The sequence below is a fragment of the Antechinus flavipes genome, chromosome 2 (genome assembly GCF_016432865.1).
Source record: "Antechinus flavipes isolate AdamAnt ecotype Samford, QLD, Australia chromosome 2, AdamAnt_v2, whole genome shotgun sequence".
Lineage (NCBI taxonomy): Eukaryota > Metazoa > Chordata > Mammalia > Dasyuromorphia > Dasyuridae > Antechinus > Antechinus flavipes.
In genome coordinates, this window is record NC_067399.1 from 122,659,810 (window position 1) to 122,676,083 (window position 16,274).

General features: G+C 38.6%; 1 protein-coding gene across 1 annotated transcript; it reads left to right on the plus strand.

Annotated features, from left to right (window-relative positions):
• The first annotated feature begins 5,962 nt into the window (after window positions 1–5,962).
• Window positions 5,963–15,960, plus strand: FAM136A (family with sequence similarity 136 member A). The gene is made up of 3 exons (XM_051975479.1): window positions 5,963–6,092; window positions 8,933–9,073; window positions 14,453–15,960. The coding sequence occupies exons 1-3, from the start codon at window positions 6,006–6,008 to the stop codon at window positions 14,639–14,641; spliced, it is 417 nt and encodes a 138-aa protein (XP_051831439.1). The 5' UTR covers window positions 5,963–6,005; the 3' UTR covers window positions 14,642–15,960.
• Window positions 15,961–16,274: the final 314 nt, after the last annotated feature.

The window sequence follows — 16,274 nt, forward strand, 5'->3', positions numbered from 1 at the left end:
CTTTCTCTCTCATCAGTTTCATTGATAGAGCCCAAGCTGCGGATGAACTATGATCTTTATCCTCTGGATGCAAAAGAGAGAAGAAAAAAAGAGCCCACCAGATGCAGACAACCAATCAAAGTAGATTATTCTCACCAATGTGGTATGGGATGCAAAGACATGTGGCAAACCCAGGATTTTCAAACAAGCCCATTATACTAAAAAGTGATTTGGTATAGTTCCTACTACTACTACTACTACTACTACTACTACTACTACTACTACTACTACTACCACTTACTAAACTGTATATATATCTTTTGACCCAACAAAGGCACTATACTAGACCTGTCCTCTAAAAAGATAAAAAAAAAAATTGGAAAGGGAACCACGAGTAATATTTACAGCATTTCTTTTTGTAATATTTGTTGTGTTCTTCATTTTCTGAAGTATTTTTATTTCTCCATTTACATATAAAGTTAGTTTTCAACATTTGTTTTTGTAAGACTTTGAATTCCAATTTTTTCCCCTCTTTTCTTTATTTACCCCTCACCCCAATTTAGTAAACAATCTGATACAGATTATACATGCACAATCATTTTAAATTTCCATACTTGTCATGTTGTGGAGGAAAAATCAGAATGAAAACCCATTAAAAAAAGAAAGAAAACAAGAACAAAAAAGGTAAAAAAAAAAAAAAAAAAAAAAAGTTTAATCCTCATTGTCCTGTTGAAAACAAAATTCTGAACACCCAAAAAGGCAGAGTAAATGAACAACTTCAGGATGAGTAAAGCAATTTAAACTTTTAATACATTTCTGTAAAAGCAGGTGGAAACTCCATATGAGTTTAATAATAAAGAAAAGAAAACAAGTTTTTATACTCTATAGATTAGATCTACACATCATTTCAGAGTTCTGGTTGGCTCCTTCCAATTTATAGTCTTCTCACCTACCCCTTACATGTTGCTCCCAGACATGTTCCCCCTCTCTGGTCATACATCCCATGCTCAAAAATGGCGATTAATCCCACTCTTAGGGTGTATCAGATAATACTCAAGAAATCAATTAAGCAAGCACAGTGAAGAAAAGCCTTCTCTTGGTCTTTGACCCTGGCTGGTCATATCTGGTCCCTTTTATCAGTAACTTTGCAATTAGGCTAGTTTCTTCTTCTGAAAGCTCTTTGGTTGGTGGTACTTATTATCTTACACTACCTTGAAACTGCAACATCTTGTGGAAACCTAATATGTCTCCAAAGCTCATTCTCTGAATGGCATTTTCCATCCCAAGTCTATTGGAACTGTCTTGGATCAATGTATTGCTGAGAAGAACTAAGCCTAATTAGTTGATCATCATATAATCTTGTTGTATACAATATCCTCCTGTTCTCACTTCACTCAGCATCAGTTCAGGCTTTTCTGAAACCAGCCTGCTATTGCCTTTCCCATTTAATCATGCAGGTTTTCCTACATCTTTTCTAGAAAGTCTAGATGTCCAGAGAGAAGATGAGGTTGAGAAGGAAGCCCAAGGCAGTAGGGTATTGGAAAAAGCAGGACCAGATACGGAGTGAGAAACTTGAACTTGAATTCTGGTTCTACCAGGTGTGGCCTCTACTTATCAATTATATAGTCTTTACCAAGGGAAAATCACTTAGATTTGGAAAGTATTATAATTAGAAGGGACTTCAAGGATCATGCAGCCCAAACCTTCTCATTTTAAATTGAGGTAACAAGAGAAGCCTATATATACTTAGTAGCATAATTGATACTCAAACATAGAGCTAGCTCCTCACTCCTAATAGAACATTTTCTATTTCACAACTCAATCTTAATCTGACTATGATGTTTCACCTCACATACACTCTCTGTGGTCTGGTGCACTTATTCTGTAAGTTTATTATATATTGTGTACATATTATGTATAATAGTTGTCTGTGAATTCATTGTCCTCTAATGATGACATGGAGAGTATATTTTTCAACATTTAACATATTTTCTCCATGTTGACAAGAATAATATATTTTTCAACACTGAAGCAGTTGTATTTTATCTAAATTTTATCTTTCACCTAGTATCTAGCACAATCTATGTTTTATTAAACAATAAATTAAAATTATATTGAAAATATACATGGAGGGGCAGCCAGGTGGTGCAGTGGATAGACCACCAGCTCTGAAGTCAGGAGGACCTGATTCAAATTTGATCTCAGGCACTTAACACTTCCTGGCTGTGTGACCCTGGGCAACTGCCCAATCGCCTCAGAAAAAAGAAAGAAAGGAAGGAAGGAAGGAAGGAAGGAAGGAAGGAAGGAAGGAAGGAAGGAAGGAAGGAAGGAAGGAAGGAAGGAAGGAAGGAAGGAAGGAAGGAAGGAAGAGGAAGGGAAGGGAAGGAAGGAAGGAAGGAAGGAAGGAAGGAAGGAAGGGAAGGGAAGGAAGGAAGGAAGGAAGGAAGGAAGGAAGGAAGAAAAGAATTACCATGTGTAAAAAGCCTTTTTTAATAAAAGAAACATGGGTGCCACCTGCAGCTATTTAAAACAATGTTTGGAAAACCATACGCAGGGCGGGAAGTGGAAATGCCCATATAGTCTGCAAATCTTTAATCACTTACATTAAAAAGTATAGTTTTCTAGTTCCTTGAAGCCTACTGTGTACCACCCCAAGATGGCTCTCCCAGGTTCGAAGCATCCTGTAGTTTCACACAATTAGTTAAGTCAAAAAGAATTTGTTGTTTCTTCTCTATGCTAGGCACCATACTAAACAAAGGATACAACAAAAGGAGGGAAAACACGCAGTCTCTGCTCTCAAAGAATTCAAAACCTAATGAGGGAAACAATATGTAATTAACTGTGTACAAACAAGTTATATACGGGGTAAACTGGAAACAATCTTATAGGAAAGGCATTGAGATTAAGGAAAAAAATCAAAGCATATTCATTGACTGAAATTATAAAGAAGGATTTGAAACCCAGTTTCAAAGTACTCTGAAGGCCAGTACTCCTAGAACCATAGCTCACAAGTTGCACATTGCAAGTTAATGAAGCAATAGAGCTAATTAAAAATGCTCACTTGATTATGATATGGTAGAAATGGACATTAGGAAAAGTCTGTTATTTTGTAATTTTAGTATGACAATGACATATCCAGAGAAATTTTTAGCATATTTCTGAATGACAAAATTATGATGTAGAAGCTTGAAGAATCAAAATCTAGAATTAAGTTCTTTGAGAGAAGGGATTATTTTATTTTTGTCTTTATAACCCCAACACCTGATAGGTAACAGTAGCCTTTTAATAAATGCTTAAGATTGTGTGATCAGGGTAGCTAGATGGCACAGTGGATAGAGTACCAGCCTTGAAGTCAGGAGACCTGAGTTCAAATGTGACCTCAGATACTTAACACTTCCTGGCTGTGTGACTGTGGGCAAGTCATTTAACCCCAATTGCCTCAAAAAAAAAAAAAAAAAAGGGTTGTGTGATCAGCTATGATAGACATGGTTCTTTTCAGCAATTTAGTGATCCAAGGCAATCCCAATAAACTTTGGATGAAAAATGCCATCCGCAAGGAGACTTATGAGGACTGAATGTGAATCGATGTGTGCCATTTTCAACCTTTTTTTCTTTCTCATGGTTTTTCCCTTTTGTTCTGATTTTGTTGCCCAACTTGATTCATATGGAAATATGTAAAACATGAATGTACGTGGATAACCTAAAAAAAGATTTTAAAATAAGTGCTTGTTGATGCAATAAAATGGTTGGTTATTGATTAAGTAATTTAGGAATAGGAATATTAATATAATGTATTAATGGAGGTGTGACTCATCAATTAGTATATAAAATAATCTAGAACTAAGCAGATGGGCTAAACCTGGTTGAGGAAAACCAACTGATCTCAAATCCATTGGTGAGTAAGGGGGGATGTCTAACCCTAAGCAAGTGAAGACTTCCCTCCCAGGAAATGGGCAGATGAGAACAAGTTGTTCCACAAAGACATCTGAACCAGGCACTATGGAGCACTTAGGGCTTGATAAGACATCAATCATGTCAAAGTCATCCACTGAGATATCAGACAATCTCCTGACTTTGTCTTACTACTGGACTTGGATAACTGGAAGAGAGAGGGAGGCTGACAACTTTGTGCAATTCTGCCTCACTTAAATTCAACTCACACATAAGTCAAGATATCACCTCATGATGTCATTGGTTCTCTTCAGAACAAAGAACAAACAACAGGTACTGCACAGTATTTTCAGACTTTTTTGATGTGTTGATTAATTTGGCTGATCCTTTTTTTTTTCCTTATGTCTTTGAAAACATCTTTACATGAATTAGCTCTCTAGGGAGGAGAGAAAAAAATATCAGAACACAGTATAGTGATGTCTTATTTTTAAGCAAAATAAGTTAATTAAAAAACTTTTTTTTTAAAGATTCTGTTCTACCAAGGTGATTCAGGCCAGTTCCAATGGTCTTGTGATGGAGAGAGTCATCTGTACCCAGGGAGAGGACTGTGAGGATTTATTTTCACTTTTTGTTGTTTGCTCTCATTTTGTTCTTTTTCTCATTTTTTTTCCTTTTCAATCTGATTTTTCTTGTGCAGCATGATAATTGTAGAAATATGTGGAAGAATTGCTCATGTTTGATCTATTGGATTACTAGCTGTCTAGGGGAGAGGGTGGGGAAAAGGAAGGGGGAAAAATTTGGAATACAAGATTTTGCAAGGGTGAATGTTGAAAATTATCCAGACATATTTTGAAAATAAAAAGCTTAAGTGTTTCTATTGGGCTTATATCCCAAAGAAATACTAAAGAAGGGAAAGGGACCTGTATGTGCCAAAATGTTTGTAACAGCCCTGTTTGTAGTGGCTAGAAACTGGAAAATGAATAGATGCTCATCAATTGGAGAATGGCTGGGTAAATTGTGGTATATGAATGTTATGGAATATTATTGTCCTGTAAGAAATGACCAGCAGGATGAATACAGAGAGGACTGGCGAGACTTACATGAACTGATGCTGAGTGAAATGAGCAGAACCAGGAGATCATTATACACTTCGACAACAATACTGTTTAAGGATGTATTCTGATGGAAGTGGATTTCTTTGACAAAGACTCAGTTTCAATTGATAAATGATGGACAGAAGCAGCTACACCCAGAGAAAGAACACTGGGAAACGAATGTGAACTATCAGCATTTTTGTTTTTCTTCCCAGGTTATTTTTACCTTCTGAATCCAATTCTCCCTGTGCAACAAGAGAACTGCTCGGTTCTGCAAACATATATTGTATCTAGGATATACTGCAACATATCCAACATATAAAGGACTGCTTGCCATCTAGGGGAGGGGGTGGAGGGAGGGAGGGGGAAAATCAGAACAGAAGCAAGGGCAAGGGATAATGTTGTAAAAAAAATTATCCTGGCATGGATTCTGTCAATAAAAAGTTATTATAAAATAAAATAAAATATATTTTAAAAATTAGATTTAAAAAAAAGAAAATAAAAAGCTTAATAAAAAAAGATATGCATAAATAATTGTTATTTTATCCAGGAATCTTAAAGCCACAAGTAAGCTTTAGTAAAAGCCCTACATGAATGATGTTCGTTAATTATAAGGAGGGAGCCTGGAGATGAAGCATTAGTGCCTGGGTTCAAATCTCGAGTCATCCACTTGTAGTGTAAACCACTCACGGCACATCTGTGGTCTTGTTTCCCCACCGGTAAAAGAGTTGCTCTGGATGAACTTCCTTAAGAAGGCCAGGAGAGGGAGCCTGCACCGTCAGAGGAACTAGCCAGGGGGAGCAGACGCTGCAGTTCCTCTTCTCCGCCAGCGAGGGGCAGAACCGTCCCGTGTAGGTAAGACGCAAGGAAGGGTCGCTCGGCTGGGACTCGCTGATTGGTCAGGAAGCGCCGCGACCGCCGGACGCCGGAAGTGGGCGACCCAGGGGGCGGGGCCACTCCTGGGGCTCCATGTGGACTCCGAGCTAGAACTCTCAGGCCGAGCAGGGCAGGGCGAGGGGCTGGGGGGTGGGGGCGTACGCCATGGCGGAATCGCAGCAGCTGCGGGTGCAGGAAGCGGTGGACACCATGGTGAAAGGGCTGGAGCGGGAGAATATCCGCAAGATGCAGGTAGCGGCGGCGGGAGGGCAGGAGGGAGCCCTCCCCCATGATCAAAACTACTGAGTCATGGAAGGCCCCTTGGGTAGCCACCGACCCCTCATTCTACATACGAGAAAACGGAGGCGCGGAGCACCCAGCCCAACCCTTCCCCTCGTTTTATACTCAGAGAAACTGAGGCAAAAAGCATCAAGTCCATCTTCCCTCCCCGTGAAATGCGCAGAGCATCCAGCCCCTGATTAACACACAGGGAAGCCGAGGCGCGGAGCACCCACTTAAATCTAGCCTCATTTTACATACAGGGAAACCGAGGTTTATAGAAGATCGAGTGAAACTTCTTTCCCCCTCCCCCTCCTTATTTTACGCACGGGGAAACTGAGGTAGAGAGGAAGGAGGCCGCCCAAGGTCACAGAAGGACAGAGAACTCTGGCCGGTGCTGTGGTCGCTGCCCGCCTAGTCTAGAGGTCGGGGTCTACACCCGCGGCACTGACCTTGAATGGGTCACTTCCCTCCCCTCCGGAGGGTCTGTTACTTTCTTCCATAAAACGGACGTGATTGGGTTCTTGAGTGTGGTGGGGGAGGCGGGGAGAGGAGGTAGAAGGGAACCCCGCCCTCCTTAGCCCTAGGGACTTTTGGCAGTATGAACCGCAGGTGGACAATTTGAAATCCAGGACAGGGTCCTATCCGGAGGGAAGCTACTAAAGCTGAAAGCTACTCTTAATCCCCGGTCCCAGTCACCGCTTGCGGGCAAGAGGCATGAGTCCTGCTCAGCCTGTCAGGCTCTCGAGTGCTGGCTGCCCCCCATCTTCCCAGCCATCGGACTCCTCCTCCCTGTGGTCAGGAAGGGTGAAGGGACAGGCTATCCAGCGCTGTGCTCCCGGGGTTGAGAGAAACCGAGTTAAAACAGTTTATGAAGCTTGAGCTTCCTGGGCAGTAGGTCACTAATCACGCCATGCCCGAAGTCGTGATCCCCGGTCAAGGGAGCATGGGGGTAGGGACTTATTAAACAAGAATGTGCTCCCCGTGGACTTCCCTTCCTTTTGCATCCAGTGGATGTTCAATAAACGTTACTGGATTTGTAAGTGTAAGCGTCCGGGTTAGGTGTATTTTTACTCAGGAAATGCTTCATTCGGCAAGTATTTCTTTACCTAAGGAATAATGGGATAGGGCTGTGGAGAATGTGATAAAAGAACTTATAATGCAGAGCCCCTGCTCACTTAAATACACCAGAATGAAGGCATTAAGCGCTTTCCCTTAAAAAGCTTTGTGTATGACATTTAACTAAGTCCTTTGCACAAATATGATTTATAGAGGAATACAGAAACCTTTTGCAATAGCTCCTTAAGTTGGGAACTACTAATCTCCATGCAGAAATCCCTTCCTTTATAGTGTATGTGCTATGTGCCTGAAAACCATGTCTTACAGTTCTGCTGTTGTCTGTCCTTCTGGACACAGACACAGAATCTTTTAATGTCTCCCTAGTACTTTATTGTGCTTATTGTCTGATTTGTTCCTTACCTTAACCTTCTGTGGTTAGGTACTGTAATAGTATTTTAATTTTCCTTTGACAAATGAGGAAATTGATGCACAGATAAGGGGTATTTGTTGGTTGGGTGGCACCTGCTTCAGTTTAATGATGCCTTTTTGACTCTTGGGCTAGATCCTACATCAATCCTCTGACCACCTGCCTTTTCTGTAATTCCTTATCTACTCAACAACTATTCAAAAAGTATTATTAACTTTAGGAGATCAAAGACTGTAGCTTATCTAAACTAAATAGTACTTCATGGTAAATTTTTAATACTTAAGAGACCAAGGTATCTGGCAATGCTCTCTACAGGTACTGTTTAGCACAATCCCCTGCATATAGTAAGTGCCATGTAAATGCTTACTACCTTCCTCCTTGTAAGGATAGCTCACATTTATAAAGGGGCTTAACTATGATCTCATTTGATCCTCACAACAAATTTAGGAAATGGGTGCTGTTACCCCATTTTACAGATTAGGAAATTGAGGGTTAAATGATTTGGCCACTGTCACAGGGATAGTCGGTATCTGAGCCTGAATTTGAATTCAGATTTTCTGGATCCAGGTTCAGCACTCTCTTTATTTTGAAACCTAGCTCAAATCAGCCATAAATTGTAGAATTTAAAATACTATGTAAATGTTGTTATTTTCCTTTGGAGGCTTTTCATGGAAGAAAAATTAGAGTTATTTTATTATAGAAAGCCATGCTTGCATTTAATAGAAGGGGGAAAAGCTTCCCACTAATTAGACTTGGCCCAAAGTGGTTTGGGCTGGCCTGCCTTGGAGGTAGCTGGATTAGAAAATTCTCTGTTACAAGAGATCTTTAGGTGAGATTGAATGGGTTGAACTAAGTTAGCCTATGATTTCAGTCCTGACTTTGAGATTCTGTAGTGTCCCTGTTTTATGAATGGGAAGGATAGTCTTTTTAGAGAACAGTATTTGAATGAAATTGATACAAAAGTATACTTTTCACTAATACTTGCATTGCAAAAAACAATGTCTCCCAAATACTTCATTGTGCTTATTGTCTGATTTGTTCCTTACCTTAGCCCTCTATGGGTGGTACTCTAATTGTATATTATTTTCATTTGACAAATGAGGAAATTGATGCATAAAGAGATTAAGTGCTTTGTCTATAATCACGACATTAATAAGTATCATTGGCAGCATTTAAACCCAAGATTCCTCTTAACTTCAGCTTTGCATGTTTTCCATCATGCAATAATGTATTTTCTGGTTTTAGAGTTATACTTCTTCCATATCTTTTACCCAAGGCTGAAGAATGTGTTCCTGCTTGACCTCTCCCCCTTCTGTGTCTTTCCTAGGGTACCATGTTCCGGTGCAGTGCCAGTTGTTGTGAGGATACCCAGGCCTCCATGCAGCAGGTTCATCAGTGCATTGAGCGCTGCCACGCTCCCTTGGCCCAGGCCCAGGCTCTTGTGACCAGTGAACTGGAAAAATTCCAGGTTGGCATCATTTCCTCATCAGAGATTACAAGCTTGAAGTACAGAATTCCCAACTTCCATCTCTAGATTTGTTGATTCTCTTAACATTTGTTAGTACTAGCAGTTTCCAGATTTATAGTACCTTATCTTCCTGGAAGAAGCAGAAAATCTGACATAAACTGAAAGTGATTTTCTCATAGAAACAATTATAATCAGGTACCTAGCCAAAAACCTGATGACCATTTTTTAAAAGAGATGATCATAAGCAGCATACCTACTTAGTTCATAGTATCTGGAGTTGGAATGAGTCTTATTTAACCAAGAATAAGCCATAATAAGTGACATGCCTAAGGTTACACAAATAGGAAATAGCAGAGTGAGGGGTTTTAATTCAGATATTCTGACTCCAGACTCTTTTCACTCTGCCCTTTCTCAACTATACATTCTATAGTACAAGTTTTTTAGTTTTCTCTATGAAATGGGGAATTGGGTCAAGAATATACATTATTGGAAAAGAAATTCTTTATTCTATGAAAACTACTGGAAAAATAGAAGACGATCTGCTCAAAAACAAAACAGGTTTGAATTGGAATAGCATTCTTAATGCTGTTATACACCATAAATTTCAAATGGATAAATACATAAAGGTCATGTAATACATTAAAAAATGGAGAAAAATATCTGGATTATGGGAACCAGACATACAACATACAAGTTTGTAAAATATAATTTCTTTTATATAAAAATTAAGAGCTTTTTCCCAAGAAAAACCAATTAAGAATTAAAAGAAAAGATCGAGGGAAAACTATGAATCTCATTTTTAATTAAATATCCCTATATAGATGAAAGAAATTAAACCAGTTAATCAAGCCAGTAAGCATTATATTGAGTACTTAGTATGTGTTAGACACTGCTAAATGATGGAGATACAAAAAAGGCAAAAATCTTATGCAAAGGTGATAGGGAGAACAACATACAGACAACTATGTAAAAAAATTTTAAAAACACAGGATAAATTGGAAGTAATCTCATAGAGAAGGCACTAAGATTAAAGAAAACTAGAAAAAGTTTCTTATGGACTTTTATCTGAGATTTGAAAAAAGAAAGGCGGAGATAAAGAAGTAAAACATTCTAAGTATAGGGGCTGCCAGTTAAAATGTATTCTAAACAGGTGGTCAAAAGATATGAACACTTTTTTCAAAATAAGAACCTGAGTAAAATGTTCAGAATCGATAACAATCCTAGAAATGTAAATTAAAACAACCTTGGGGTATGACCTTGCCAAGTAAGCAAAGATTAGAAAATTTATTGTTAGAAGAATTATGGGAAGAAAGGCACACAAATTCAGTCTTGCTGAAATTATAAATTGGTTTAATCTTTCTGGAGAACATTTTGAAATTAAACAAGAGTGTTTGCCAGATTGTTCATTGCCTTTGACTCAGAGATTACCTTATTCAGAGGGAAAAGAACCCCGTATGTAAAAATATATGTAACATTATTTGCCATGCAATTGCTACAATAGTGTTTGGTTTGGAGTCAGAATGAAAGCACTAGCACAGGATTCTCTTTTGGTCAAAATTTTATTTCACCAAATCAGGCAGACCAAATAATATGATAACTAATTGGTAATTGGAGTCAAAGGAACAGAGCTTTTATACCAAGATTTGGCTTCTGAATCATGTTAGGACTACTAAGGCTGCTAAAACAGAATCTTTTTTGGACAGTAGCTTAAAAAATATCAAAAAACAGCAACTGTTTTTGTTTGGGTTCAAGGAACAGTTTATGGAGCAACTGTGTTTTTTGTGGGCTCAGCAAGTCTAAATACACTTATTTTCAACTTGGTTACTTGGGTGCAAAGAACAGCTTTTAGTGCAAGTGTTCCTTCTACGAGCTTAGCAAGTTTAAACATACTTATTTTAATAATTTTAGAAAATGTTTGTTAGTAAATTTTATAAGCCAGTGTAGGACCCAGGGTTAGTAGGGTCCAGTATGTCCTCTACAAGGTACCTGGATGGCATAATCACTGGAGTTGTAGATTTGGAGTCAGGAAGACTTAAATTAAAATTTTACTTTAGTAGATTATTGTATGACTCTGGGAAAGTCACTTAATTTCTGGGCCTTCATCTCCTTATATGTAAAATGAGGATGATAATAGCACCTACCTCACCAGGCTGTTGTGAGGATCAAATGAGGTAACATAAAGTGCTTTGTAAACATTAAAGCACTACACTGGGTATGCCAGGAGTCCTAGCAAATTCATAACCTTTAAGAGCTTATCATGGAAGAAGCTAGGTGGCACCATAGTGCACAGAGCACAGACCCTGAAGTCAGGAGGGCCTAAATTCAAATTCGACCTCTGACACTTACTAGCTCTGTAACCATGGACATGGCACATGACCCCAATTGCCTCCATACCCAAAAATGTTTATCATTATTACTCTTATTGTTGCTTCCCAGGATGTTGTCAGAATCAAAATCATTAATGTATATAAAGCACTTTGCCAGCCTTAAAAGTACTATCTTATGCATGCGCACGCTCAAATACACACACACACACACACACACACACACACACATATTCTGGAAACAAGGCATGTTCAGTGGTTGGGAATGTCTTATTGTAGTACAGAAGAATGAGTGAATGTAAAAAAAAAAAAAAAGAAGAAGTTGGGCTGCTTGGTCCTCTGTATAATTGCATATAAGACTGAGATTAATTGACAAACCCTCTGTAAACTTTGAAACTTCTTCCTCAGTCCCCATGGACTATAAAGCCACTTTGAAATATACATATAAAATGATGGAATCAGATTTGATTTCTGTGGTCTTTTCCAGCAACAGAGAAATGCCATGTGGAGAGCATTGGATTTGGAGTGAGAAGGTCTAACATTTTGATTTCACTTTTAAGTTGGCAAAGCACTTTACAAGTTATCTCAATTGACCTTCATAACAGCTCTGTGAGATAAGTGCTGTTATTTCCATTTTTATAGATTTGAAAAATTACTTTCCCAGGGTCACATAACTAGTCTGAGGTAGCATTCTAACTTGGATCTCCCTGATTCTAACACTCTAACTTACTTCCTACTTTGCAACCCTGAGCTTTATAAATTCCAAGCTTCATTTTTTACTGTCTCAAACCAGCACAAAAGAAATACTTTTATCAGGGATACAGGTTTTTAAAGAGGTTTTGTTTTGTTTTTTTTTGCCGAGGCAATTGAAGTTAAGTGACTTTCCTAGAGTCACACAAGTAGGAAGCATTAAGTGTCTGAGGCCAGATTTGAACTCAGGTCCTCCTGACTTCAGGGCCAGTGCTCTATCCATTGTGCCATCTAGCTGCTCCAAAGGGCTTGGGGAGTCCCTGAAGCTGAGCGCTGCTTTCTGTTCATCTTTCATGTTCTCTCCAATTCCTAACTGTTCCTATGTACCCTTTTCAGTGTAGAGTTAGAATAAGAACATTTGAGCTCAATCTAGTCTAAATTTTCCTCTATATAGGAATTCCTTCAGCAACATGTGAATAAAAGACCCAAGATGTAGTGTCTTAATAGAACAACAATTCCTAGTAATCTCTTCCATTTCTGGAACAGGGTATAAAACTATCACTTAGCATTTGAGTATTTATAGCCTTATTTTTTCTTTTTTTTGCATGTGTAAGCCTTGTCTTCTACTTGGATAATAAACTTAAAATTGAATGATCTTTTGGAATAGAATGAATTGAATAATACTGTTGGTTCCCCTTTATGATGTTAGCCAGAAATTAGTCTAATTTCTGATGTTCCATTTTATCAGCATAGGCCCTATTTCAGCTCTGATCTGACAGATCATATTTTCTTCCTTCTGACAAGTAAGCATTCTGGTTTTGAGATTATTAACTTGGAGGTTATGGTTTTTTCCCCTTTTTTGTTTTCTATTTCCTTCTAATGCCTTGGAATAAGTTGTGGACTGAAGCTCAGACAGGAGAGTTCATTCAGAGTACATTCAGGCAAATACTCTATTAACTCTCTTCTGTACCGGATGCTATAAAAGAAATTCTTAGTGAGTTAGATTTAGAATAGATGTCTTCTAAGGTCCTTTACAGTTGTAGTGTGGGAAATCTTGAAAGCTGTGTGAGACTGAGAAAAAGCTTTAACACTGGAGGACACTCAGCTGTCTTTGGCTATTCACTAAAAGAAACTCTTTAAAAATTGATAGCCCTATCAAATTGTGCATACCCTTTGATCCAGCAGTGTGTACTGGGTCTGTATCCCAAAGAGATCATTAAAAGGGGAAGGGTTCATATGTGCAAAAATGTTTGTATCATCTTTTTTTATAGTGGCAAGAAAATGGAAACTGAATGGATGCCCATCAGTTGGAGAATGGCTGAATAAGTTATGGTACCTGAATGTTATGGAATATTATTGTTGTATAAGAAACAATCATCAGGGAGGCCTAGAAAAACTTACATGAACTGATGCTAAGTGAAATGAGCAGAACCAAGAGTCATTGTACATGGCAGCAGCAAGATTATACAATGATCAATTCTGGTGGATGTGGCCCTAATGAGGTGATTCAGGCCAGTTCCAGTGGTCTTATGATTGCAGCTTTCTGCAATCAAGGAGAGAGCTGTGGGGACTGAATATGGATCACAACATAGTCTTTTCACTTTTTTTGTTATTGTTTGCTTGTTTTTTGTTTTTGTTTTCTCATTTTTTTCCCTTTTTGATCTGATTTTTCTTGTGCAGCATGATAATTGTGGAAATATGTATAGAAAAATTGCACATGTTTAATATATATTAGATTACTTGCCATCTAGGGAAGGAGGTGAGGGGGAAGGGAGGGAGAAAAATTTGGAACACAAAAGTTTTGCAAAGATGAATATTGAAAACTGCAAGTATTTTGAAAATAAAAAGCTAAAAAAATAATAAAAAATTGATAGCCCTAAAAAGGGAGTTTGTTACATTACAACAAGAGCTTTAGGAAGTAAGTGCTCTGTAGATTAAAAAACTAAAACCTATGAAGACAAATTTACAAAGATGTTATCATAGTTCTCTAGTATTAGATTTAGAGTACTGGCCATGGAATCCTAGCACTATGCCTAAAAGGTACTGTTAGGCCCAATCCCATAATTTAGAGATAAGTAACTTGGGAAGCTCTAGTACCTTGCCCAAGGCCACTCATGCAGGTCTACACGGAGATTCTCTTAACTCCAAGGCTATTACTCTTCCCTTATCAGTCAGAGATGAAGTTGTTGACTAAGGACTCTTGAACTAAGTTAACCTCTCAATGTTTACAGGAAAAGTATTCTGAGCAAATGGTTTATTCCATCCCTTGGTTCCCATTTGCTTTGCTAATACTGTTCAGGTTGTTAGCTGACATCATATTACCATGATATTAATTATATCCCTGCCGTGTGGTTTCCGATTACAGGACCGCCTGGCTCGATGCACCATGCACTGCAATGACAAAGCCAAAGACTTGATGGATGCTGGGAGCAAGGAGCAACAGGTGAAGAGGCAGCTAGAATCCTGTGTGACCAAATGTGTTGATGACCACATGCACCTCATCCCCACCATGACTAAGAAGATGAAGGATTCCCTGGCATCTATTGCAAAATAGAGTCATTGTCAGCCATCTGGGGTGGGAGAATGGGTCTGCTTACAAAATTATATGGAAATTTTTGCCTTTCAGTGAAAATTTAAGAATGAAGAAAAAGAGGCCGAGAGCAAGTTTTAAGAATACCTTTATGGGAATTAAGCATCTGCTTCTGGACTCTGTTAGTTCCATTATATGTTTTAGTCCATAAATGAAAAAATGGAAAAAACTGGTGCTCAGATCTGGATTGGAGGTAGCATGGAGGGCTGACAGTATCCAGGTCTATCCCTTCAGTGACTATGATCCCTATTCTATCTGTTGGCACCCTTAACAGCTTTCCACTGGTTTAGAGGTATTCCATTCCTATAAGCTGGAATAACCCTTTGGGTTTATAGATATTAGCTGTTCTCCTCCCCAGTCTATCTTCAACTGGTATGATTCCTTGAGGCAGCATCCACTTTTGTTTGGTGCCAACTTCACATCTACCTGATTGAGCCATTTCCCATAGACCATAAAGCTGCAGTCATGAGGTCACTATTGATTGGAAAAGAGAAGCATAGTTGTGCTTTTCTCTTCAGTACAGGAACCTAGCATGCAGAGGGAAGTCTGGGGGAAAGGATTACTTGGATTAGAGCAATGAGCAGCTCCCCTATTCGCTCCTTTAAGGAGATAGTGTTCATGCTGACTTTTTGCTGGGACACCAAGCAAAAGCAGAAAAAGGGAATCTCTCACCAGGCAGGTGAAGCTCTGGTTCTTTGATATTGGCTTCTCTAGAACCACTGTTCAGGTTACCTTTTCTTGCCCTTATGGGAGGTACTACAGAGGCAACACTTTAATTAAAGTGTTTTTTGAGACTAATGAAATATTTTAAATTAAGGCCAAAGAAGTCTCTCTTTGCTTGCAGAGCAATCTTAATTAAGCCTCTTGCTTAATGGGATGATAGATGGCTGGTTTGGGGGGAAATTAATTTTCCCCAAAGCAGAAAAAAAAAATGTTACCTGATCCTGGTCCTTCTGATTTGCCCTCTTTAATGGAAACAATCTGTGTTTAGAGCACACTCTTAAGACCCGAAAAAGTAGGAGACAACTTAAACCTCTGGGGCAAAGGCAGGTTGCAAGGGAGAGCTTTTTTCTACCCCAGAGTACAGGCAGCTAGCACCAATTATCCAGTTAAAACTTTGAGCAACATGTTAGTACCAGACATTGTGTTGGAAAAGATCTTGTTCTCTTTATACCAACTTCTTATTGAATGCAATTAACATAGCCTTACTGTTCAGTGTTTCAAGGCTATGTCGTATTTTCCTAGTGTTTTGATTAAAAAAATAGTTTGACTTTTTTACTTTCCCCGTTAGTGGACTGTTTTTCTCTTTACATCTGAAAAAAAATTTTTTTTATTTGAGTTGTTGTTTTCTCATAATTTTTGAGGAATATATTTATACAAGTGTCAGAAACAGCATATATGCAGGAACTAGCCCATTTATACCTAAACCAAATTCTGGCCATTGAGACATTGTTTATATTTTAAGGTTTGCAAAAGTTGGCCTTCCCCTCCACTATCCTCTCTCCTTCCCCCCCTCCCATTTAAACCAAAACCTGGAATGGTAGGTACTGTTACAAGAGAGGAAACTGAAAGAGTGATATTTATTTGCCCAGGGTTA